Genomic DNA, 27,289 nt, shown 5'->3' on the forward strand with positions numbered 1-27,289 from the left:
AGGTTACATTAAAACAGTAACAGAAAACAGGCATCCTAGACTTAGACCACCATGACCACTACCACAGACCCCCAGGTGTCAAGGTTGGCCATAGTTTACGCCGACAGTGACTGTTTGTCTCTAAATATAATAGTAAGGTTTCAAATGTCTGTGGGAACACAGTGGACAGGGAGTTTATTCAAGTGGCACTGCAGCTGAAGCTCAGCTGTTTGTGCAGAACAAATGGTGTTTAGACTTTTAATTGTACTTCCTAGTATAGGAAGTGGACAGTGTTGAGTTTTTGGTTGATTCTTAATCAATATCTGGCACCTCGACCATATGAGAATTCAATACATGCTCTGAGCATGCGTGGAAGTTTATCACCAAAATCTGTTAAGCATGGATGTGATAAAATTGTCACCAATAAAACAGGGTTTTCTTGGGAGAAAATGGGCTATACAAATAAACCTGCCTTGCCTAGTGTCCAAACCCGCATAAACAACAAAAACTCCAATCCATGTTATAAATTAAAAAGTGATTTTTAGCTCTGGTTTGGTCTCCACCAACCTTTGTTGTGCTTTTTCATAATAAATGCTCAAATATTTTAAAGCAGAAGTAAGCGGAATGTTGGTGTTAATATAAGTCTTAAATAGTTATATCTTCCGTTCCGACAGCAATCTCTTATATAGAGTGTTTGGTCCGAAACACGGGTCTGTCAGTCACTCTGCTCTGCTGTAAGCCGAGGAGAAAACTTTCCTTGTATCCTACAACCTTTATCCAATGAGGAGAGAGAACGGCATAAAGGGGCGGTCCTCTCTGTGTGTGCAGCCAAGGGATGCGCGTGCATGTGGTGACGTAGGGACGAGGGCGGGGACTGCTAACTCCATCGGCTGACAGGAAGTTAGCCAAAACCACCGGATCGCTTATTTCTGCTTTAAGCACATGTTCCAGTTTGCGCAAAACATGACTTGATTGAGCCAAAACAAGCTGTGTTTACTAAAGCATTCACACTAATGACGGTGTGGTAGTTTCACACTTAAAGGGACAACGAGGAGTTTTGGAAAGTGAAGTGTTTTCACACCACATTTCCCACGAGCCGCATGCACGGTGAAATTCTTGGACCGGCGCAAGACGGACGTCATACCAAGAATGTTTTCATTAATCAAGAATGAAAGTCAGAGGTTCGAAGACGATCAGATACCGTCGTATTTCCGACTATAAACGGCGATTCGGCGGCGTTACTCTCATGACCCGCCGGGCAGCGTCCGCGAAACCGAAAGTATTAATAATAATAACAAAATGACGATAGAAACAAAACGATATATTTATCGAAAATGGAGCCATTAACAAGTGTGGGTAACGTAGATTCATCCACATTAATATGAGACTTTTTTATAACCAAATACAAACTCCTCATTGTCCCTTTAAATCCTTTGATCCATTGTTATTAGAAATATTAGCAAGGTGTAGTATTGTATTATTTTTATGTTTATCTGTGATGCCATGGTGGTGATAATAGGGAAATACAAATTTTATGTCAAGCATGTTTGCTAAGAAGGCAAAACGAACAAGGACAACATCATTGTCAATAAGAGGCAAAATAACTTTTGAAGGATAACATCTGCCATTTTTGCAGTGTCTGCCGTGCATTTACAAGAATTACAAGAAGAATTCCTGAGTGAGTCACCGGACATTACATAATGACACAGTCATTAGAGAGAGTTTACACTTCCTCTGGATGTTGAGTTGTAACCTTGCAACATGAGTGAATGCAATGTTCATTTTGCATTTTTCCTTTGTCAGAGAGTTATGAAATGTTCTATTACACCATGTCCAACAAATACCAAGACAACTTAACTGAGATTAATTAAGTAATAGTAATGTTGAAAAGTAATACATGGATGTTCCCACATGCAACAGGAGGAGTTGGAGGTCTATGTAGCCAACAAGCATCTCTATGTTCAATATGTGTGGTGGTGTAGACAACATGTTTTTTGTCGTCCTGTGTGAGTTGAGATCAGACTTAAATGTTTATCTGACATCAACTTCAAATGTTTGGAGCTTGTCATTACTTCTGAGGAAACATCTTTGCTTATGCTTATGCTACTTGGTTCGTTGGAAAATAATGACTAATCTTATTTCTGAAGAAACAATGTTTCTGTTGAACTGCCACCTCTTTAACTTCTGCAATCAGTCAGTGGCCGCAGTACGGTAGCTGCTTTTACATGCAATTGTAAAAGAATGTTTATATAGAGAGGGTATAAAGGTCTTAAATTCTCTCAGACTTTATTCATGCTTAAACATATTTCCTCTCCATCCCTAAAAACAAGGGAAATCCTCAGCTTGAGTGAACAAAAGTACACACAGAATGTCAGATCGGCACATTGAACACCACTCATGCACTCGTTTGTTGTGGCAAGTGATGACATTTACAGTGTTTCATGGAACAATGAGAAAATATTTCATGCATGTCATTATGCTCGTAGGGAAATATGACCGTTTCCCATTGAAAGATGCCGGGAAACTTACCCCCTCATGGGGCAACAGATGTAACAGAACTCCTCACTCCAGGGTGAATTTTATATTATGTCTCTGTTAATGTCACGCATGTCCTGAACTCTCATTACAAGGAGCACACACATCTCTGGTTTCCCTTTTTTCTATTTATCCCCTATTTCTTCCAGACAGAGAGGCTAATCATTTACAGAGACCTTCAATTTAAAGCTGTTAGCTGAAGGTGTTTTTGACATCACTATGTGGACCTGGACATGTTTAAAGGTCAGCACAGTTGTTGGTCCTTGACTGAGGTACTTTGACTTTTTTGCAGAGTGTGGTGGAAAAGGCTCCTTTATTTATTTTTATTGTGAGGCTTTATTTTGATTCCCATTTACCATTGTGCAAACACTTGCTGTCACAGGATGGAAGGAGGGATCAGCAGGGATAAAAGTGTCCATTAAAGTTACATTTGTGGTGAATAATACTGCCTCTCCTGATTTGTGATGACTTGTTTCTTGTCTTAACTCTGAGCCTCACAATTAAAGAAAGCAACAAATTTACAATGCAGAAACTTCGAGAAGCGTCTGGAAATTCCCGGTGGGCTGTACAATAACAATAACACCTGATCATGATCAATTCCCTTATGGCTTGTGGTTTACATTTTTCTCATGCTCTTAAAAAATTAAATGCAGATACAAGTTTGATGAGCTCCTCATTATCAGAACAGAAAAGCTTGGTTGTAGGTGGAAGGTTAGTCTTGTAAGCAAAATAAAACTGGTTGCTACATAATGCATAAACTTTTTCCAACTGCTTCTATGAATTTTTTTCCAGCTCACATATACTTTCACAGATTCTTTGTTAGTTTGCTGGGTAAAATTTGCAACAAATTCCAGTGTATTACTCCTACTCCTTCCTTAAATCAAAGATTCATTATGCAATGATTCAACAAAGTGACGTGTTGATACTCTTAACATATGCAGTGTTTCTTATAGAGCTAATGAAGCAATGAGCATGTTGGTATCTCTCATGCGTCCTCCAGCGGATTTGGGATTTTAGTTTCCTAACAGAGGAAGTAATTTATTGTCCTCTGCCCTTGCTGCTGCTCATCTTGGTTTTCCTCCCGGCCAAGATAAACAGCAGCTCTCATGATGCCCATATATTTCTAGTTACAACAACCATTCAGTATGTGAAGACAACTACTGTTTACAACAGGCACTCGTGCTGCTTAATGCCTTGCCATAATTAACATGTTACAGAACCAGTGACCAAAGGCATCATTAACTGAGCTGATGAATATTATATTCATCACTGTATGCCATTTCTAAACAAATAAATGTTATGAAGGCGATGATGATGATAAGGAACACAACTTCCACAATGTGAATGCATTTATCAATGCACTTCAACGTCTACTACAAACAACATATGTCACAATTTCAAACATGCAAAAAAAAAGCTAAGAAATATGTAATGTAGGCCTACATCATTAGTGTTGAATGGATTAGTTGCATTATTGCTACACTGATCAACAGAAAAGCAATGAACCACAACTTTGTCAGTCTTTTAAGCTATGTATAGAGGAAAATGGCTCTAAATGTCAATGTGGTTTTTTTTTTAAACTGATTATTTTCAGGCTTTGCACTGTGAGTCAGACAAAACAGGAAATCTGAAATCATCCTCCGGGGCTGTGGTGGACATTTTTTCACTCGTATACGGTGAATACGGTAAGTCAGTCTACAAATCAACGCTCTGGCAACCATATAATGTATGTCTTGTGACAGTAGACCCTCTTGTGAACTACATGTAGTACATGCTTTAAGACTTGGCAATGTGCAGCTAAAATGATAGCCTGTAACTAAAGCACTTATTTCAGACAGACTCTATATGCCACATTAGTGTAAAGACATGTTGACCTTATCAACTATGTATAACTGCCTGTGTCATGTGTCTTTGCTCAGACAACCGCTTCCAATGAACTCTCATTGGATTCTTTTAAAGTAAATATACAAAAAGCGCATTAACTCTCCCCTTTGAAGCAGTTGATATGTTTAATCACACACAGGCTAACTGCGGAAAGGAGAGCTGTAACATCACTGATCGCGTGTTTCCTTGTGGGTCTGGGAACTGTTGATTGAGAGGACTGATTTGATCTGAAGGGGAGCTACACTGTGAAAGGCTGTGTGCAAAATGAGAGCTGACAGACGGATCCAAATAGCACCCGCAGATATCTAACACATGAAATATGTTTAAAGATTGACTAAATGTCTGGCTTGTCGAGGGGTTGTTAGGCTAGATTAACACAGCCAACTCAAAGATGACAATTTTCCATCACCGTGGCGTTTCTCCCATTACCATCTAAACATGCAAAAATAGAGACAAAATGTTTTCCCATTGTTTACACGGAAATGACAAGATCAGATCAGGGGAAACGGAGCCAATAGCGGCTTCGATGCCACATTCTGCATGTTTACAGCTGTCAAATGGCTTGGGGGGCTGTTTTTATTTTTGACCAGCATAAACTGAACGTGTGTGACTTTGGTGGAAAGCCGATCAGATTAGAGGACACAGTGTGGAAAAGGCCTAAGTCACTGAGGGGAAAATAAACTAATGCCATATGGAGGTTGGGTTGAATGTGTTCCATTCAAGGTTCATGTTGTGTGTTCAGCTTGCTTTGATGCCTACCACACTGTGCTCATACGAACAAACTTGTGGGCACGCACACATACACAATGCTCATGTTCATACACTATAAGCTGTCGCCCTGCCTTTGATTATCCCTAATGCGCACAACAGTTCAGTTTTATCTTCTTTGCCGACCACTCAGAATAGCAAAAGCAACATAAGGGGAATAATTGTGCATTGTGATTATCTGATAATGTTGTTTAACTGCTGTGAGCTGTCAACACACCCGGCTCTCAGGCTGTTTTTTAAGATTATTGTTAATGTGGTTTTTGTTTTGCTAGACAGCACATGGTAAAGAGCGACAACAATGATCTGACAATGATATATAGCCACAGTTGTGGCCTGGGCTCGGACGTGTGACGTCATGAGCTCAGTGGCTTCTTTTGTCACATCTGCTTCAAATCACAACTTTAAAAAAAAAACCTGCGGGCTGTTTGCTGCTAACAGTGAATACAATTGTCTTAACTTTTCACAAAAATAAAGCACATAAATAAACAACCCACAAAAGGGGAAGAAAAAAACTTGCTGCCAGAATGATAATTAGCAGCATAGCACGTTAGCAAAGGAGATGATTGGAACAGACAAGGCAAGTCAAGCAGCAGCCTGACAGATGAGCTGGTGTCAACAGCTGTAACAGCTTCCTGGGCTGATGGGGATACCAGTCCTCAGGGTCGGGTCATCCTGTCATGAGATGCCGTGTGGAGACCTGACCCTGGTCCATACCAGCTGACATAACCCAGCCAGCACTATGGCTTTTGATCCCGCAAACTCCCCAGCTTATTTTTTTTTTTTTGCCCAAGAGAAACTAAAACTGGTGACATGGTGACATACTCACTTCCTGACATGTTAATTTTACAGTAAAAATGGAGCAAGTCATGAAATAGACTGCATGATGGAGACTGTCACTTTCTCTATAAAAGCAACCGTTCTGGCACTAGATTGCAACAAGACACAAAAATAAAAAAGGGACTGTGTAACTCTGCATTTATGTTGCATTTGTAACAAATAAGTGCACTGAAAACAATTTTTCTGCATAATTTTATCTTCTCAGGCATAAAAATCATCTCTGTGTAAGTTATCAGATTTCAGCCGCAGCAGGAACAAACTTAAGATAGCCTCTGAGTGACAGTCTGAGACCTTTAGGCCTCCACTGGAAAACAGAAGTACACGGTTACAAGGAGTGACAGTGACAAATAACACACTTTAACAGAGAGTTTTAAATCACTGATTTCCTGCCTGTATTAATATGATTCAAACACAAACATGGAAAAACAGAGGTCACATGAATCTACACTTCCTCAAACCCTGACATGGAGGAAATTATTTCAGCTCGGTAAAACGACACCAGGAATTACCCTTCACCTGATTCTCGTGGGTCAAGAAAGATTTGTTTTCAAAGCTTGCGGACTACACTTCCTAGAGCATTGGTGGTCCTGTAACTAAGTATAATCACAGATGTGTCTGTACCTCCCTCTCTCTCTCTCTTTCTCTCTCCCTTTGTTGTCTCCTTCTCTTTTTCTCTACCCTCCAAAGTCACTACATTCATTTAAATTCAGATCTCATCATCTCAAAGTACTTCCTCCCCTTGACAATGACATTAACACCTGACCATAAAATCAAGAGAATGCAGTTTGGGGTTTTACAAATATCCCTTTATATCCCCTTCAAATATTGGGACATAACATAAACCAGATCATGTTTTTCTTCAGGAGGTTATGCATCAAACACTTGATTCACACAAATAGTGCAGCAGTACATGAATATGAGAGTTGAGAGAATAGGAGAGTTGACGTCTTTTGAAAAATGCTCCCCTCGGCAGAGCATAAGTGAATGCGGCATATCTGCAGATGGGACTCATCATTTTTACTTGACCCAAAAGACTCAGTTCGAAGTCCTACAATATTGTGATTGATAATATGTAGTGGGTAATCTATCTGCCAGAGCAAGAGAATGGTAAAACAGATGGTACAAGACAATCACACATCACACTAGTGCCTATATCATTCAGCTTTAAGAAAGTAATAATGATGAACACAATTGTTCAGGTATTGAAACGAAGACTTGGTGGTGATGGGAAGTTTCCAGAAACATTATATACTTTGGAAAGTATGGGAAGTCTAACTTTGACCTGAGTTTTTTTGGATGGAATTTCATGGATGGCAAATGGACTTGCACTTATATAGCGCTTTGCACTACACTTTTTGTGGCATTCAGCCTTTCACACACACACACACACACACACACACACACACACACATATAACTCTAGGGACTAATCATTCACACACATTCACACATCCGATGACAAGTGACACTGAACCCACACACAACACTTGCGAACTGAAGGAGCCAGGAATCGAACCACCGACCTTCTGGGGACATTTTGACTATGAATTTTAGATTTCTTCTCATTTGAAACATGACATATATAACTTAGATCTTTCATGTTTTAATTCTAAATTCCTCATAAGACTATAAAGTATCAGCAGACCTACTATCATATATTTCTGTGTAAATTAGCAACCAACACCCAAATGGCATTTTATTCATCTTTACACTACTTAGACATCAGACATAACAATCCTATTCCGAGAGAATATCCTGTTCTTTGCGCTAATACTGTAGACAAATACTGTTTGCCTCTGGCTAAATGCATCAAAGCGTATTTTCTTTTAGAGATTCCATAGGCTTATTTGTGTTTGATGGGCTTTTTCGTGAAATTATGTAAGTGTGCTTATTTGTCTGCATATATGCCTTATACAAGTCCTGTCTCTCTCTTCCTCTTTCTTTCTGTCTCTCCTGGGACTCTGCTAGACATTCCCCAGGTCTGGAAAGCAGGGACCTCTGAGTCAGTTAGGTCATGGCCTCTTACTAAATGGGCTGTATCTTGTTCAAATGGACACTGATGACTTTAAAGGAGAGGGAGTGACCATGCTGACGTGTCAGCGAAGTAATGGTTTAAGACTGTTGATTCAGTGCCTGATACCTAACTATCTATGCACGTGTGTGTCTAAAAGTCAACCTAATGATGGTAGCCCATCATAAAAGTAGACGCACCACTGGGCTAAATTTAACTGCATTGTTTCAATAGTAGCCTATGTTGATTTATTAAGTGCAAGAAAGCCTATAGTCGATCCTTTTACCGCCCTAATTTTGTCTGAGTTTCTCCCAAAGTGCACTTACTGTATAGGGTATTTAAATAGACTTGCACTGCTGCACTAGTTTTCCATAATCAAAAACCCAGTCTGAATGGTTTGCTTTGTCGATGATTTATTAAAGTAGCTTTAAATACTGTAACATGTGCTCGGCTCTTTTCATTTGGCAAAAAAGGTTTGCGAGAGACGTCCGGTACAGAATAATGGACCAGTTGAAGGTTTTGAGAGCTGTAGCTCCGCCTGCAAAGTTTACGACATTTCAAGGAGAGAAATGTATTTATTTTACCCAGCCAGTGAGACACAGGAAATATCTCTCAGATTTTTCCTCATTGCACCAGGTACTGCATGCATTTGATTGTGGTTTCAAAAAAATATTTTAAATGATCTGTAAGCTTTTAACCACATTTGTATAGACTAGACACTCAAGACGTAATATGTTTCTCGACATTTAGTGACTAATTTCTTGGTACAAATTCAAATAGGAACATAAAAGTTCACATTTTCATTGACTGATCCAACATAAGAAAAATCTTGCCCGCATCATCAAATGAAATGCTCTGTATTAAAAACATATATGTCAACTTATTCTTCATAAAATACTTGAAATACACTAATAGACATTAAAAATGTTAAAAGATAAATAGATAATTATGAGTTGAGGTTAGAAGTTAAAATGTGTCTGGATTAGAAACTGTGACTAGGTTATATACTTTAAATGGCCGGGCTACAGCACAGAGCTGGTAGTTCTTCAACGATTTTCAGGGAAGCATGACATTTCTGTTTTCTGTGCCAAATTCCATCACATTATGGCCCCATATAATATTATGTTTTCGTATAGAAATAAAAGGAACATTTTGTTTTGGCAGCTGGAAATGATTGCACTCCAAACTGACTTTAAATATTTGAGCTACCAGAGGCGTACTAGGCTACACGCTGAGATGTGATGCTATACACTCCAACTATGGCCCCGATCTGTCCCGACCAAAATTACATTCTTTCCAAGATGCCAAAGATAAGTTCTTTAATGTATATTTTGCTGCTGTTGGGTGCTGCTGGGTGCAAACTGATTACACAAACTTTGTTTGATTAATGTTCACAGGTCATGTCGTACACAGTTAGGTCAAAGGGGCCAAATTGGACCATTAAGACAGACAGGAGTGTGTTTATTGTTTACAAGCTAATTTGTTCCTATTAAAATGTCATTGGCATGGCAGACATGATCATGTCCACCCTGGAATTGGAAGTGTGTGCATGTGTGTGTGTGTGTGTATATGTGGGGGCGGGTGGTTGTCTGCATCTGTCTTACATTTCATCATCAAGGAAGCATGATATAAAAAGCAGGAGATGGAAACATTAAGAATGAATATGCAATTTTCCCTCATTCCTTATTGAATAAAACTGTGTCTAAATCAAACTCTCTCAGGCGACCACACAGACAGAAAACATACTGTTTCTGTCACATACCCACCTCTAAGTGGTATGTTGGTAATCAGCAGCCACATGATCCTTGTTTACCATAAACCAAACCATCTTGTCCAGGATGGGATGAAAGGCCCTCAAAACCACCATAGCATAAAGAACCACTGATGAACACCAGAGAGGTTAAACTGTATGGTTAAGGCTCTGCATGGGATGTATTGAATGAATGTGTTACATGCAGGCACAAGCCTATCTCCTAGTTCAATCTCTTCACGGCTGTACATCTGCCATTTTAGACTTCGACTCCACAACATCAGAGTGAAACACAGCAGTTATTTAATTAAATTCACTCTATGCACAGAACATGGAGCACGTCTGCTTAAACATAAGCCAGGATGTAAACCTCCATTAGGTGACATCTTCAAACTTTTCCCATTTGCTTGATGAAAAATTTGAGTTTGACTGAATTAGGCAGTGTACATCACTGATGAATCTCAAATGTCTCTTTGTTCAGAGTGAAAAAACATTTTAAAAAATTAGGGTTAGGGTTTTTGGAAGAAGACCAAAGAAGAGGAAGGAAAAGGAAGAGATGGAGAAGGAGAAGAAAATGAAGGGGCTCTGGAGCTGAAGCTGTGATGTAGGCTGGACAACAGTAGCTCCCTCCACCTTTCCACCCACTTTATTTATTGATTATTATTCTCTTATGAAATCCAGGGCTGTTTTGAAAGCAAAGGAGACTCTACTACTCAGTATTAGCTTAGTAAGTGTTGAGAGTGTTTTATTTTTTTATTTTTTGCCTGGATCTAAGCAGTGGGGCCAGTCCTATAATCGTAATGACATCCCATATTCACTGACTGAATGACTGACTGACTGACTGACTGACTGACTGACTGACTGACTGACGGTGCTTCTCCCACTTCCAGCTGCAGTCTACTTAGCTGCTTTTGTTTCCTAACTTCTCAGGAACTTCAGAGGTGCAGAGGAGAAACAACTTTCGTGACATGTATCAATATTACTAAAGGAGGCAGAAGAATAATGAAACCTAAGACACATCAAGCAGAGAGATAAGGAGAGAGGAAGGGAGTGAGAGAAGTCATCGGTGACAAGGAGTCATACTCACTGCTCAGTCAACAGGGAAGAGGAAGAGCAGAGGAGGAGAGGAAGAAAGTGAAAAGATAAGAGAAAAGGAGAGAAACACAACCTGGACCTGACTGGGAGAGAAATAGTTACCACAGTAACTGAGTGTGTTTGCCATGATCCCCTAACAGTGCTGGAAAATCAGTCAGTATTTGTGGCGTAAGGAGGACATCTAGTGGTTCTCTCATGACTAGCACAGCATTGGCACCACTTAACTAAAACAGCAACTGTTAAAGGGATAGTTCAACATTTTGGCAAATTCGCCTGTTGTCATAATCCCTTATAGGAGTAGGTTCATTACCTTTAATTGTCGTTGCAAGCTGTTTTGTTAGATTGGCAGGGCAGAGACGGCGGCACACAGTACTTTTAGGTAGAATAGAATAGAATGCGTTTCCCTCAAATACAACTCCAAAACACTCTTGTGGACAAGTTGTAACCTGCACATTTGCCACACTATGAAATAATAACGTATAATTATGTAACATTACGACACAAACGCTCGGAACTACTTGCTTTTGAAGTCACTCTGCTGAGCAGCCGTGTCTGGAATGTAGTTCTGGCTTTGCATTTGCCTTGAAAACAACTTTGTCTCGTAATGTTATTTCATAGGGTGGTGAATGTGCAGGTCCCAACTTGTCCACGAGAGCGTTTTGGAGATGCTGGATTGTGTATTTGATGAGTTTGATTAGGGAAAGTACTGTACTTTCCCTCATCAAACTCATTGCATCTCTGCTCTGCCGATCTATAAACAGCATGCACCGGCAATTAAAGGTAATGAACTTACTCCTATGACTATTGTGGCAATGGCAAAATGACTAACTATCCCTTTAACTATTTTCATTACCTGATAGTGTGACAAAGAACAACTAGATACATTGATTTGTGTAAAAGTCAGTTCAAAGACCAGTTTAAAAAAGACACTAGTAGATTGTAAATCTATTTACTAAGTCTGATCTGTTTTTTTTCTCCTCTGTGTTCACACCTATGGACAAGTTTTTAGACCATGGTGGAAAGCCACGATACCCGGTGAGAAGCAACAATACTAACCACTGCACTACCTTGCTGCTCCAGTCCCAGTATTTACTTATTTTTTGATACATTTACACAAATAAACATTACAAATACATTGTATCTATTTTTTATGGAGAGAATGTGCAGGTGAGGTAACTAAAGCTTTCTTGCTGAAATGTACTCTGGTGGATGTAGTTACCTTGTATACTTGACTAAACCCCCACATTTTTTTTTTTTTTTTTTACAACAGCTGAATGTTTCAACCAAGGCAGAAACCTACAGAGTTGCCTGTGGATCTAAAATTGCCTACAACTGTCAGTGACACAACACTGTCTATGGGAAATGTTACAGGACATTTATTATTGGAACCAGGGACACTTATAAACTCCCCTGTCATTTTTAATAGGTCTTAAAGTTCAAAAACAAAAGAACACTGCTGTGACCACTGCTCTATGATGTCACAGTTTGGAACACAGGGATCCAGAATGTGGCATTCTATGGAACTCTCAAAGTGACATTGCATCTCAGACACACCAGTTCCAGAGCATTCGTCTATCGTCTTTCTGCACAATACTACTACTGTATGACTACTCGCCATGGCCGAACAAAACAACGCAAGTTCTGTACAAACTGCCTCTCAGGATCATCCGAGATATGAGAGGCAAGAAGTTTGGGCATCTTCCCCTGAGCTGGAGAGATTCAAGTGCTGAAGGTGGTGAACGAAAAACTGAAGGTAGAGAACCAAGAACTGAAGAAAGACAATAACAATCTGCAGGCAGAAAACAAACCCCTGCAGGAGAGTAAGGAAAACTTGCAGACCAAAAACAAACTCTTGCAGGTAATGGAGGAATGCCTGCGGGCAGAGCAGCTCCTGAAGCAGAGGGAGAAGTACCTGCAGGCAGACAAACAGTACCTAAAGGACCAGGAGATGAAGATCCAGGAAAATAACACGGTTCTACAGGTGGAGAACCAAAAACAAAGGAGCAAAAGAGGAAGAACAGTGCCGCAGGAAGAGAAGAAAAAACTCCAGACAGAGAAGCAGGAGGAGAGGAACTTATTGCAGGTGGAGAAAGACCAACTGATGTGTTGTATTGACTATTTATTGTGGGCCATGTTGGCTATATGAACTACGACAACCTAGCCTACTGCTCAAAACTAATTGCCCCTTGTGGGATTAATAAAGTTGTTTGAATGGAATTGAACTGGAAGTGGAGAAACTAGAACTGAAGGGGCAACTTTTGGAAATGGAGGAGACGTTTCTTGTTTTGGGAGAGGAATGATGAGTAGGAAAAGAGGAAGGGGTTCTGGAGCTGGAGGCACATATACTTCTCTATGCCCTTTCTGACCTCCACCCCTTCTCACTGTTATCCATTCTCTTGATTAAAATATCAAATAAAACAAAATTAATAATATTTCTGCTTGTATGTGCCTTTTCTAAATGGCGATATGGTATAACTACTTCTGTTGCTATTTCAACTTTGTATTTTATCAGAGCTCAAGTTGCATTTTGACAGGATGGATATCAAATAACAAACGTTGTTGTTCCAAATTAACAGTCATGATAATTCTGTTCGTTAACATTATTTTCAGGTAGTAAATTTGATGTAATTGGAGTATTAGCAAACCACTCTTTTTAAACATTAATCAGTCTGTTTTTACAGAAAGGAAGTGGCCTAATAAACTTGAAGTGTTCCTGAAGTTCTGAGTATCGTCACACAACTCAACATCCTGTAATAACACTACACCATGAGAGATTGCAAATTAATCTACGGCTGCTTTACATGACAATGAGTAGAATAAACAACACTGTGATAATAATTGTTTTTACCTGATTTCCTATGACCTCTGTACTTTTGGTGGTTTCCTGCAGAAGCATCTCAACCCAGTTGAAAATTAAGGATGTCCATTTCTTAACCTTCAAATCACAATAACAGAAAACATTTGTTTTTCACACATTTGTAACAGCTGTCAGGAGATAACCGTTTCATATAAATGTATCACATTAAATGACAAACCTCTACAGGGCAATGTTACTTTATAGCTACATTGCTTGCTGAAGACAAGCCCTCGGTGATAATGTCACTTCCGCTTCCTCTCAAAGCGTCCATGATTTTAAATAGTAAAAAAGATAAGGTTACATCTTCAAACTCCTTCTTTTATACAACCGTGAGTCCAAATCCCCAAGATGTTCAGTTTCTTATTGCATACTGTTTCAGGGATATAGCACTTGGTAAAACAGGAATAAAGATGGCCATTTTCATATGAAAACGGTGAAAATACCAAGTAGCTACTTGATTAAGAGCTTCTTGTGTGTTCACCTCAGCGCACTCACAGATCTGTACATCCCAGGAGTGACAGGGGTCGTAGCTGAGTTTAAGTCAAAGAAGTTAATTTTACTTCTGTTTTCCAAACATGGCCTTGTGTAGATCTGCCAACCACCAGTGTGTCTAATCTACCAAACAGGCACAGGATCAACCACCAACAGTCTGACTCTTTGCCAAAGAGCAAAGCTGGAGAAGTTTCTCCAACACTCAGAAAAACTTGATGGGCCTTGAAGCAAGCTTAAATGCTGGCAGAGAACGAAAGAGGATAAACATAAGCAAGCAAGGAGTCATTCGGGGGCTTAGATCAGAGTGGGAACCTGGGAACTGATACACCCACTGCACATTTTAATCCAAACACTGCAAGGTAGAGACAAATAAGTCAACTGTTTCTTCTTTGGCAAGATACTAGACTCATAGCCGCTCACCTGACCATCCTGTCAGAAATGTTGTTATTATCATCATTATTATTATATCATCTAATAGATATGGTAAAATGACCCAAAATGGCAGCCACACACAGTTTTTTAAAACATTTTTTAATGTAACAAACAAACAGAAAACCCATGAAGGTGCAGATAAGCTATTTTGCACTTTAAGTTAATGTCAGTATAGTATGGCCGTAAACAAGAAGAAACCTGAGAGAGGTGAACAAGCCTCAACATTAGAACAGACACTGTAAAAGCATAGCATGGTATTGAACATTTGTAGTATTGAACATTTGTAGTATTGCTGGTTAACATCTCAACATGAACTCTCAATCATCATCAGTTGTAATATAGATAGACAACAAAACTTACGTGTTTCTATTGTGCAACACCACAACAGTTCTTGAAAAAGTTCTTTCACAGAGAACATCCTGTGTCACTAAAGCTCAGGCTGAACAAAAGAAATGACATTTTTATGAATACATCAGGTCAAAATATCAACCCCACCATTTCTTTATCAGTTCAAAGTGGGGGTGTCAACGTTTACAATTTTTTCTACACGTGTACACGGGGCTTGTAACCGACGTGTACACGGTTACACGTGTAGATGTTGACACCCCTAGTTCAAAGACATATAAAAAAAGGAAAGACAAAACTATTCAAAAAAAGAAATCTATCCATTCTATTTTCTATCCCTTTCCCTATATGCCAAAAAACCACTGATGTTTGAGTGACTGTGCTACAGTGTCCGGACACGAGTATAAATAAAAAATTAAAATATAGGTATTTTCCGCTTGAAACTGGTATCATTAGTGTTACAAGACTGTAAATGAATGGAGTACAGTTTCCCACATTTGGGGAATTGAAGGGAATTTGTTTGTCCTACGCTGACATTGACTGTCTCACAATACAGTCAGTGCTTATGGAGACAGCTACCTAAAGTCAGCTGCTTTACATGGCTTTACACTGATTTTGAGCAACCACTGAATTTCTTACTGTTCCCTAGAAGGACTGAGCATATTTTATTTAATATGACATAATGAATAAGGTCTTGTTGTAGAAACTGTGTAAATAGTACAAACATGGCCCCATAACAATTTCTCATATATTTTTTTAACATATCAACTTAATATTAGGTAAAAAATCATTACTTCTCTCTTTCTTTTCAGAATTCAATTTTTAAATTTCAGGCCACGGTTTCCTTTCTTGCTCTACCCCTGCGTTTCCCTGAGCTCTCACTGCTGTTGTCACGGCTGCATCTCTTTTTATTCTGGGTGAAAATCAGAGTCACTGTCATATTTTTTGGTTTTCTTCTAGATCTCCCTGTGCTCTTCCTCTTCACAGTCTGGCTCTCCTGACCTTCATCCTCCTCTTCTGAGTCAAATGACATGTTGCTGTCCAGCTGCTCACTGTCACCCTCCTCGTCACTGGAACCCGTTTCCTTCAACTTCTGCAACTTTAATTTTGAAGACTCTGAAGGGTTTGAACGCTGGTCTTTGTTTTGCCCTGACAGTAATAATTTGCCATCTGAACCTCTCTTTGGACGCCCTCTCGGTCGGCCTGTCCTCTTCTTTTTACTTTTTGGCAAAGCAATCGCCTCCTCCTTCACCTCCTCCTGCACCTCCTCTTCTGCGTCTTGCTCTTCTGCGTCTTGCTCTTCTTCCATATTGTCAATCTCTGAGTCTGTACCTCTCCTGTTCTCATTACTGTCACCACTGTCACTTGCCCTTTTATTGGTCTTACCCTTTCTACGTGCAAACCCAGAATTGGATGTGTGGTAACGCTGGACATGACTCTTCAAGCTCACGTTGTGATTGAAGCACTTGTCACAGTGCTGACACTTATAAGGCCTCTCCCCTGTGTGCAGACGCATGTGAGATTTGAGATGGCTCGTCTGGCTGAAGTCTCGCTGACACACCGAACACTTGTACGGCCTCAGTCCAGTGTGCACGGCAGCGTGTCTCCGGAGATGATGTACATCCGTGAACTCAATCCCACAGACTCCACATTTGTATTCTGGTGGCCCTCTGTGTTTTGACAGGTGAAAGTTGCGGGCTTTATTGGTGGAAAATGTCTCTGGACAGTCGGGACATTTATAGGGATCTTTGTTATCCTCGTGAATCTTCTCATGTTTAAGTTTGTCTACCCTTGTTTTGAATGTAACATAGCAGTATTTGCACGGATGTTCGTAGGTTTCATCGTGGATTCTGCTATGAGCTTTTAGAGACTTCTCAGCGACACATCTTTTGCCACAAATGTCACAGGAATAGGGCTTAATTTTGTACTCGCACGTGTGAGGCTTCAGACGATTGAAAAAACTTCCACACTCTGTGCAGAGCTCCTTAATTTTGAGGCCAGACTGGGAATCAGACTCTTCTTCTTCCTCGCTTGATTCCTCTTCTTCCTCCGTTTCTTCGGATTCCTCTGCTTCCTCTGCTTCCTCTGCAAGCTCTTCAGCCAGCAAAACCTCACCCGGTGGAGTCCACTCCTCGTCTGTACTCATCTTAACTTCTTCATCATCAACTTCTTCTTCTTCATCATCATCATCATCATCGTCATCCTTATCATCATCATCCGGGGGATCACTTTCTTCATCACTGAGGGAAACTGTAACAGAGACGGCTGCGTTGTCAGGGCTGTCACATGTGGGTATTTCCTGTGTAAGACAAAATGACACCATGGTAACATTATGCTTATTTATATTCTTCAAACCCCACAGAGTTATGGAAACTGTAATTCCAAACAAAACGACAGTGTAAGACACACACAGACCATCTATATATTTATATATTTTAAAAAGTTCAATTACTATCTTAACTCACAACCGCAGTTGTGACCAGTTTTTTCCGACCAGTTGATGAACTGTAAAAACTTTGTATGTAGCGTACACTTAAACTAGTGTATTATTTTGAGATTAGACGTCTGGGCCGTGCATCTGAGGTATTATGTGCTGGGAACCTATTTGTACCATTGACGAAGCATGGTGCTGTACTGAGCATTATTTTTTGGCTATGAGTGGATTTTTTGATCACAGTTGGCTCGTGGCTACAGAGACAGCAGTATTTTATTTTGGTATCTGGCTGTCTGTGCTGAAGTCACTACGACTAGAATAGTTGTGGTCGGCAAACTTGATCTCTCGAGGGGGTGTTCTGGGTTAAACGTACGCCGGAATATCTCTTGAAATGTTTGACAGGTTCATGCATTTATATCTACTGTGTAGTTTTCATTGTTTACTTTAGTTGCGTTTCCAATGCAGGAACTTCGGGGTAATTTTACGGGGCGTGTCTCTACTGCAGGAACCTCCCCCACAGAGCCGCTTACAGGAACCTTTACAGGGCCGAACGGAGTCCCTGCCTGGGGGTAGGTACTCAGATCGGCCCTGAAATAGTCCCGGTGGGGCTTGAGATTTACTCTATGCTGATTGGTCAGACTCAAAGCAGGATGTGACCCTAAGAGAAAGCCCCAAAATAAGCAGCATTTTTAAAACCCAACGTTACTAAAAACGGGAAAACGGCCGGAAAAAAAGAGAGAATAACTCAGCAACAGACGAGAGTAGCAGTACTAGGCCTGGTAAAAAAGAAAAGAAATAGTGTGATAAATACGTGATTGCGGGATTACGTGACGATCGAGGCAGCAATTAAAAACAGAATCTTTTTTTTTTAGAGAGCGTCTACATACTGCCAGAAAAAAACAACAAGAGTGGTAAAAAAAAAAACGCTGCACATCTACCACGCGATGATCGAAACTGTCGCACATCGCCATAAGAGCCCAGTGGTTCCTGTCTGCAGTGGAGACACGGCCGCCAGAGGGCCGAGTGAGAGGACGGTTCCTGTAGAAGTTCCTACCCCTTCCTTTTACCAGGAACTCCTGCAGTGGAAACGCGGCTAGATAGTTATTAATGCTGTACATATTTGCTGTGGAGTGTTTTGTCTAAGTTTTGAGAATATGAAGTGATAAAGCTAGTTGTTTGCAAAACAGCTGGGTATTAATCTTCTTCTGCTCAACTAATCAATTGACTAACTTTTTCAGCTCTGGTTAGTGATTATTATGCTACAAAATACACTGACGATAAATTACGAATGTACAAAAGCATTACATAGCTGTAACTCTTAACAGTATGTATCTCTGTGGGGTTGTGCAATATTTGGAGAGAGGGCTATTATACAGTCTTTACATGCTTCTTGGATGGGCAGGGCCACTACACTGAAAAGCAGAAATGTATGTACTGTACTACATTTGTTATTGTGTTGACTCGTTAACAATTAAAAACAGGGCTCTAGCACTGACTTGTCTTTATGATTGATGACTTAATACATGATTAGACAATAACATTAATACCCAGCCATTTTGCAAACAACTATGCAGAGAGCTTTAAAGGGACAACGAGGAGTTTTGGAAAAGCGAAGCGTTTTCACACTACATTTATGACCCTCCGCGCGCATCGTGAAATTCTTTGACCGGCGCAAGACGGACTCATGTTTTCATTCATCAATAATTAAAGTCAGAGGTTCGAAGACGATCACATACCGTCGTAGTTCCGACCATAAACGGCGTTTCGGCAGCGTTATTCTCATGACTCGCCATGAAACCGAAAGTAAAGAAAGCTGGTCGGCTCGACGATAAATTTATCGAAAATGGGCCCATTAACAGTGTGGGTAGCGTAGATTCATCCACATTAACGTGAGACTTTTTTATAACCAAATAGAAACTCCTCGTTGTCCCTTTTTAAAAAAACTCCATAGCAAACATTTATGTACAGGATGAATAAATATCTAGGCATTTGCTCACTGATATTAACAGTCATTGAAACTATATTTCGCAAATACATAGTTTGCTGTTGGAGTGTGTGGGAAAATGAATTCCAACCAGTCAGCTGGAGGAGTTGGATATGTTTTACATGGAGGGTGTCTGATTGTCTGACGTGTTGAGTAGGCAGGACTGTGGGGATGATGAGCAGATGTTACCACATCTGTCACAGCAGACTCACCACGTCATCCAGCTCTGACTTGACGGGACCCAGGGACGGGACAGCACCGGGCTTTAGCTGGAGCATGCCAGACGGAGACGGTGTTTCAAAACAGTCATCTGTGAAATGTTCACTACAAATCATGATGTCGGTCCAGCACGACTCCTTCAGTCTTTGTCCATTGACCTCGAACAGGAACTGGACCCACTCCAGTCTCCTCTCCGGATCCTCCGGCAACTTGAATCGTTGCACCACGTGACGCCTCGACTCACATCCCACGACGGAGCACAAACTTAGGCGGTATTCAGGTGGCTGTAACAGACAAGAATAAAGACTGTTAGTCAACAACAACACTTAGAAGAAATGATAGTCCTGCTAAGTCAGATTTTGGGCTTTTGGACAAAGTTCAGTGTTTAAATACTGAGGTGTTTTTCAGTGGGCCTCTGCCAACAGTTCGGCGAGGAGATGAGAGATTCAGCAGGCTGATGATGCTGAACAGATGGCTTAAAGATACATGTACTGCTCAATCACTGAACTTTATCGACAACTTCAACATCTTTTGGGAACGCAGGCACCTCTTTAAGGCAGATGGATTTAGCCTTAACAAGTCAGGAGTACAGCTGCTAAGTGCCAACATCTTTTACTTTTTGCGTCAGGCACCAGCAGTCCCTGTCAAGGACAAGAGACAAAACAATCCAAAACAACAGATAAGACGGCGCTCTGGTGAGGGCGCTGAGTTAAGGATTGACAACGGAGGACAGCAGACTCAGAAAGAACCTGCAACGTCATCATCTGCACCCCAGCAACTGGATTATCCACCAGCCCCAACAACGTCATCATCTGCACCCCAACAAGTGGATTATCCACCAGCCCCATCAGCTCAACACGAGGAGTCTCCCTTAGCCCCAAAAGCCCCAAAGGGGGAGTCTCCCCCGGCCCCAACAGGAGACTCCCAACATTCAACCCCCCGAATCCCATCCAGCCCCCAACTCTCTTCATCTAGTCCTGACTCCCCATTTCTGGATTTCCCTGACAGGATGAAGAGCTTTCTCACTACTGGAATTGTTTTGTCAAAACTTTACATTTTTGATTTTACATCATCAGTATATTACAATGTGATTCAATACTACAACAACAACAACAACAACCGCCAGGGGGCTACAAACACACAGAGGCAATTTTTCAGGATATTATGTTAGTCTTGATAGCTTTCATATTGATGGATTATTTTTAATAGTTTTAATATATTGTTTGACTTGGCTAAATGTATAATAAGATGATGGTATAATTGTTTTTCTTTTGCAGATGGATTGTCAGTGAAGCTAAACAATATACAGTATATTCAAAGCAAAGGGAAAAATATGGTTCAATAGAAAATCAGGTTGCAAATATCTTCCCATAATTTGGTGGAGAAAGGGCCAGACCAAAATAAATGAAACATCTTCAGGGTGTCCTACACGGGACCAGGCAAACTTTCGTTCATTATAAGACTATCGTATACAACTTCTGTCTGTGGCTTGGACTGCATAAAAAGATGTTGCTTAGTGCTCTTTCCCCCACCCAGTTGGAAAAGGTAGCTACCTCCACGCTGTCTGCAGCCCGCAGCTCCGCGCGTGGGACGGCATTCTTCTTCAGGTAAGTTTTTAATGGGTTCTTGGGGTCGTTGGCTTTTTTAGATAACACAAAGTCGTCTTTGTCGAAATGTTTACAGCAGACGCGGTAGTTCTTCTGCCGTAGCGTCTCGGTCGACGTGTTGACATCTATGTTCAATACAACAAGCCACTTGTCCACTAGAGCCCGGTCGTATCTAAACGGCAGTCTGTGAAACGAGTCCGTGTTATACCTTCTCTGCTTCTTTCCGCAACCGGGATAAAAACAGACATTAACCATCGTGTCCGCTCCTTTCCCCTCGGTTTTCCGACTCACGACTATCTGATTTTGTCTGGAAGCAGATTCGTGCAGATTGCTTCTCCTTCTCCTTCTCCTTCTTCTTCCGATGTTATGGCAGTCGGCAAACAGCGTTTCAGTTCATTAAAGGTAAAGGTACTTTATTAGTCACATATACAGCTAGTACCGACTGGTTGGGAGTGTGGATCAGGATGTATACAACTCCCAATCAAAAAATAAAAATAAAGAAAAAAAGACTTTGTCTCTCTGGCGAATTAAAAAATAAATGAATTATTTTGCCGGCTGAGGTCCTGTGTCATTTGCCTCACACCCATAGACTGTAAGCTCACACCTTGTATTTCAGCTACAGTGAACTGGGACATGCTACACTGTTTCTTCATCACCACAATAGTTACAGACAGACACCCGTGGTGTGTTTCTGGTTTTGTACAACGTGCTGTTCAACCCTGTATGCCCACACCTGCGTCATCACCGTCTCCCCCCTCCATAGATAACCTCAAACAAACCAAATTAAACTACCTCCCTTTCCTTTCTTTCTGCCACTGCTTTTTGCCACCTTGTTTCCTTTAGTTTGTAGGCTACTTAAAGGGATAGTTCAACATTTTGGCAAATTGGCCCATTGCCATAATCCCTGAATAAAGTTTTTTTTAAACTTGACTTTTGCCTCTTAATTGTACATGCAGCACACAGGGATTATAATTTATTTATTTATTACGTAGGATTGTAGAATATTGTAGGCTAACTAGTTCAAAAGGCCCGACCTAAATGAATAAAGGTTGTATGAATTATTTATAGGCTAAATATATGGAGCGCCTGGCGCTCCCGCTCCTGCTTTTATTGATCGGTGGTCGAGCTCGATCAAAGGCCGACGTCTCGGCGATATCTTGCCAATGAGCAAACGCTCTCCATGCGACGTCTTGGCGACGGAACTTGATGCGTCGGGAATACGTCGGCACGACGTATGTGTGCTATCTGGGTATAGTCTTATGGCGCATTTCCACTAGCACGGCTCGGCTCGGTTTGGTTGTGTTTCCATTACAACTGAGTTGCCCAATTCCAATTCTATTTTTCATCCCTACCCCTACCCCTTAACCCTTGCCCTTGAAACGGAGCTACAAGGAGCAGGGTTGAAAGTCAACCCCTACGAATTGGGACACCACTTCAACAATCACATACGTCATCAGTCATCTCTGCTGGCTTTCACATAAGCAGACGTGACGAGCTTTTGCCACAAATCCTCTATTCAAAACCACGTTAACTTAATAAAATAAAATAAAATAAAATTTAATGAAGACTGATCGGTTCATTGTAAAACATTTATTTATTGATGTAAATGTGGTGATTTCTGTATAGGCTACAGAGCCCCCAGACAGTGCTGCTCCTGTGTCCAAAACACATGAAGCTTCACTTTTAATTCAAATTAATGTGACAATTGTTACATTTCATCAATGAGACCAGCATTTATCTCCTAAAAAGAATGTAACTACGCGGCGGTAAACCTTTAAAAACCTGTGGGTAAGTTAATTAGCGATCGTCTTTTCTACCGGGATGAGGTCTGGAGGTTGGCCGGCCGACGAGCTCTCCGGACGGTGTGGTGTCTCCGTGAAAAGCCGCTGATCTGCTCCACAGGTGGAGGCTCCAACGTGGAGCTTCACTTCTCCGAAAAACATCGGAGCAAACGTCTAAACAGCCGTCATTTGGATAAACCGACCGCACATTGGGGATCTAAACAGCTACTTTCTTGCATGAAAAAATATTAAAACTTAACAAAATGACGTAATAACAGCGCTACAGTGAGAAATAAAACAGCTGCCGGTTGCCGCAAGATGCATTCTGGGAAACTTCGGTCCGTAGTGTGCCCCTGAAAAATCTCCGTTTCGAGGGCGAGATAGCCCTACCACTTCCCCCTAATCCTCGTCTGAACCAGAATTGGGACACCTACCACTTCACGTGAACGCGCAAAACGAAGGGTTAGGGCCAAGGGCTAGGGCTAAGGGGAGAATTGGAATTCACCCAGTATCACTAGTGCCTCCTTGACGTGGGCGGGGTCGTCATAACACGGCGCCGAGCAACGCTCTAAACTCTGTAAATATATAACTTTAGCAACTGTTAGGGTGAAAACTGTCTTAACACTGAATGTTTGCCTTTTACTAACTGAAGTTGATATTGTGCCTTACTGATTAATAAATAAAACAGAACACCAATGTTTTACTGACTGATGAGATAAAGCTGAACCTGTGTCTCTACACTGGAGACTGCAAAGCTGCACACATCAGAACTAACACTGAGCATATTCTCCACTTTGACATTACCGATCAACACTGAATATATCTCACTGATGATTGTTTTATTAGATTGAGCACTCATGTTACCCAATTAAACAAGTTAATCCTGCGTGGGGTGAAACATTTGCCTTTATGTACCTGTTTATGCATTCACTTTAAGTAGTAGTAAAGTTTAGTCTCATGTTTTAACTAACCTATTGTGTCTTATATTTTTGACTAACCCATTGAGTTATAATATAATGCAATGAGTACCAGTAACCTGTTTGATCATTCAGAGGTAAAGTTGAGAGCACACAGAGCCACAGTGAAAGCAAAACATATCCAAGGCCGAAGGGAGGGGAGGATGAGAGGCCTGTGGCCCGCTGAATGAAGCATTGTGAGGAAGAGTTTTAATGGTCTGTATTATCTGCCCTGACCCCTCAGACACCTGGGGTGGAGAGTTGTGTCAGTGTAGGGAGGGTTTGTTGTGTTTCAGGCCCAGAGGTTCGTGTGCTGGAGAGATGGGACCAACCTGTGCCAGCCAGAGGGCACCAACGAAGGGAGGGCTAAGTCTAAACCACAGCCACTCCCCACCTGTTTTTGACCAATAAGAGTTAATTACACACACATAGTGCGAAATATTAAAAACCAATGTAACGCCTTTGTCTTAGCCAGATGCAAATCTCTTGAGATGGTTGTTGCAGCTAACTGCTTGCAGACTGCGATTTCCTGAACAGGGGAGTTTCTTGTATCTGATTCCTTTGATGATCCAATTTAATAAATAGTTAACCGGAACGTCGTTGTTTATCCTCTCTTGGAATAAACAAACACGCAATGTCAGTTTTCCTGTTTTTTCATCCTGACACAACATTTGAAACATTTTCAGGTGAGAAAGTAGTCGTTTAGATCCCCAACGTGTTGAAAATCTGACAAAATACCAGCTGTTTACAATTTTGTTCCAATAAAGTCGGCGTCAGTATAAGCTAGCCGTAGTGAGCAACGTACTTCCGGTTATTTTCACAAAATAAAATACCCGTTGCCTTTTATCATAAGGAAAGCCACTGCGATAGAATTGGTGCTTTTACTTTGTAAACAGGAAGTGAACCTACCCTCGCTGTAGCCAGCTTTAAACCGCCGTTTTGACTGCTCTCGTCCCGTTAACGGCATTTAACCGTTCAATATACCTTACCGGAGAGTCTTGCCAGCTCTGAGATCGGCCTGGTTCATTGTAAAACATTTATTTGTTGATGTAAATGTGGTGTTTTCTGTGCGTACAGACCCCAAGGCAGTGCTGCTCTTCTTTCTAACCACAAACAAACTTCTGCTACAGCCACAATTGTTAGATTTCATCAATGAGACCAACATTTATCCCCTAAAAAGAGTTTAACCAGCCGGTGGTAAACCTCTAAAAGCCATCGGGTAAGTTAATTAGCGGTCGTTTTCTCCCCGGGGTGACGACCGTAGGCTGGCCGGCGGAGCACGTCAGGAGATAATAATGGAACGTTACGAGGCGGAGTTGTTTTCGAGGTTAATACAGAGACTGCTTGCTGAAAAACTGTCTCTGAGGGCAACACGCATCAGTGGTTTTGCATGAATTTAACTGTCTGGTAACGTTCTGTTATTATCTCATAGCGTGGTGAATGTGCAGGTCACAACTTGTCCAACAGAGCGTTTTGGAGTTGTTGGATTGTGTATTTGATGAGTTTGATGAGAAAAACCAAGAAATCCCATGAGCCTCCGTAGTGTAGCTCTGAGCAGCTCGCGGCTCTGCTCCACCCTTCTTAAAACAGCTTGCACCAACAATTAAAGGTAACGAACCTACTGCTATGACTATAGGGATTATGGCAATGGGCCATTTTGGCAAAATGTTGAACTACCCCTTTAATTATGTTTTCACTTCCTCTCTATTGTTAAAGGGATAGTTCAACATTTTTGGTAAATTACGCCTGGCTATTACCATAATCCCTATAATCACAGGAGTAGGTTCATTAATTTTAATTATTGGTGCAAGCTGTTTTGAGATCAGCCAGGCAGAGATGCCAGCTGCTCAGCAAAGGCAATGGAGGTGAACGGTACTGGGCCTCTTTTTCTCATCAAACTCATCAAATACACAATCCAACAATGCTAAAACGCTCCCGTGGACAAGTTGTGACCTGCACATTCACGACCACACTATGAAATAATCATGCAACAAGACGAGACAGAGCTGTTTTGACAGTCAAATTGCATAGCCGGAACTTCATTCCAGACACGCTACTGCTGGGCGGAGTGATTTCAGACCCGCACGTACTTTAGGGTTGCTCTATTTGATTGCATTAGATTACACAGGTGTACCTAAAAAAAATAAGTGGCTAGAGAGTGTATTATGCAGTACATTATGTTGATGGTGGGATGGGAGCGGAGGAACCACCTCATCACAGGGAGGACATGCTGTAGGCTAACTCCACACTCATCACCACAATCTCCAGAGGGAGGCATCTCATTTTTCCCAACAATGAGAAGTAATGCCAGTCACTTTACTAACTTAAATGCCCTGGGCAAGCACTTGCTTATCCCCAATACAACGACAATAACAACATTTGCATCGTAGTGTTCATTCGCCCTGTTGTAGGCTATGTTGCAGCAGAGAGACCGATGAGTGAAAAACACAACAGTCACTTACCACGTTTGCTCTCCCTGTATGGCCGACAGACGGTACGGCATCGTTTTTCAAGTGCGACGACTGAACAATTCCTGTCATTCGTTTCTCCATCGCTATCTTGTAGTCCTCCGGTAAAAAGTGCTCGGAGCAGACAATCATTTTCCGGAGTATCATTACAGGAGTGTTGGGATCGATGCCCAGAAAGAGTAGCCACTGTTTCATCCTGTCCTTATTTGAGGTTGGCATTTTGTGAAACTTCACACTGCTCCATTTCTTCGGCTTGTTACCGCAACCTCTTACAATACATGTGTACACCATGATTATGTACGAGGATGCACCCTTTTTACAGTCTATGGGATGCACACAACACAGAGGCGACGGCAACTGAGGCGCTGCTGGCTGCCGAGGTGCGCACTGTGTCACTCCTCTTTCTCCTTCTGTTGTTGTTCATTTTAATGGCGGTGAACAACCAACGAGTACGGAGCATTACCGCCTCCCTCTGGACCGGAGTGTCAACGGGAGAATAGCAGGAAAACAAAACTTATAAACCTAACATTTAAATCCTTTGTCTTTCTCTTAGAAACAACAGCATCTGCCCATAGACACGCAATGATGACTCACTGAGATATACTCTCTCTAACATACCTTGCTTGTCTGAATTAATATATGTTTTACTGACTGTCATGTTGGACACCTGTGGAATAAGGAATACAGAATCTGCATTTTAAAAAGCAAAGCACTGTATAGTCATCCACTGTATCAAAGAGTATTGTAACAAACTGGCAATGCCACCATGTTATTCCACCAAAATGCTGTAGCATAATAGTCATCCACTGTATCAAAGAGTATTGTAACAAACTGGCAATGCCACTATGTTATTCCA

General features: G+C 41.2%; 1 protein-coding gene across 1 annotated transcript; it reads right to left on the reverse strand.

Annotated features, from left to right (window-relative positions):
• Positions 1 to 14,686: 14,686 nt before the first annotated feature.
• LOC146970523 (uncharacterized) lies at positions 14,687 to 26,756 on the reverse strand. Its single transcript, XM_085804029.1, has 3 exons — positions 26,428 to 26,756; positions 19,615 to 19,905; positions 14,687 to 17,283 (listed from the first exon to the last, which is right to left on the reverse strand). The coding sequence occupies exons 1-3, from the start codon at positions 26,722 to 26,724 to the stop codon at positions 15,814 to 15,816; spliced, it is 2,058 nt and encodes a 685-aa protein (XP_085660155.1). The 5' UTR covers positions 26,725 to 26,756; the 3' UTR covers positions 14,687 to 15,813.
• Between the last annotated feature and the right edge of the window lie 533 nt (positions 26,757 to 27,289).

This window comes from Trachurus japonicus, chromosome 17 (assembly GCF_045865225.1).
Source record: "Trachurus japonicus isolate A0001 chromosome 17, Traja_1.0".
In the NCBI taxonomy this organism is placed as follows: domain Eukaryota; kingdom Metazoa; phylum Chordata; class Actinopteri; order Carangiformes; family Carangidae; genus Trachurus; species Trachurus japonicus.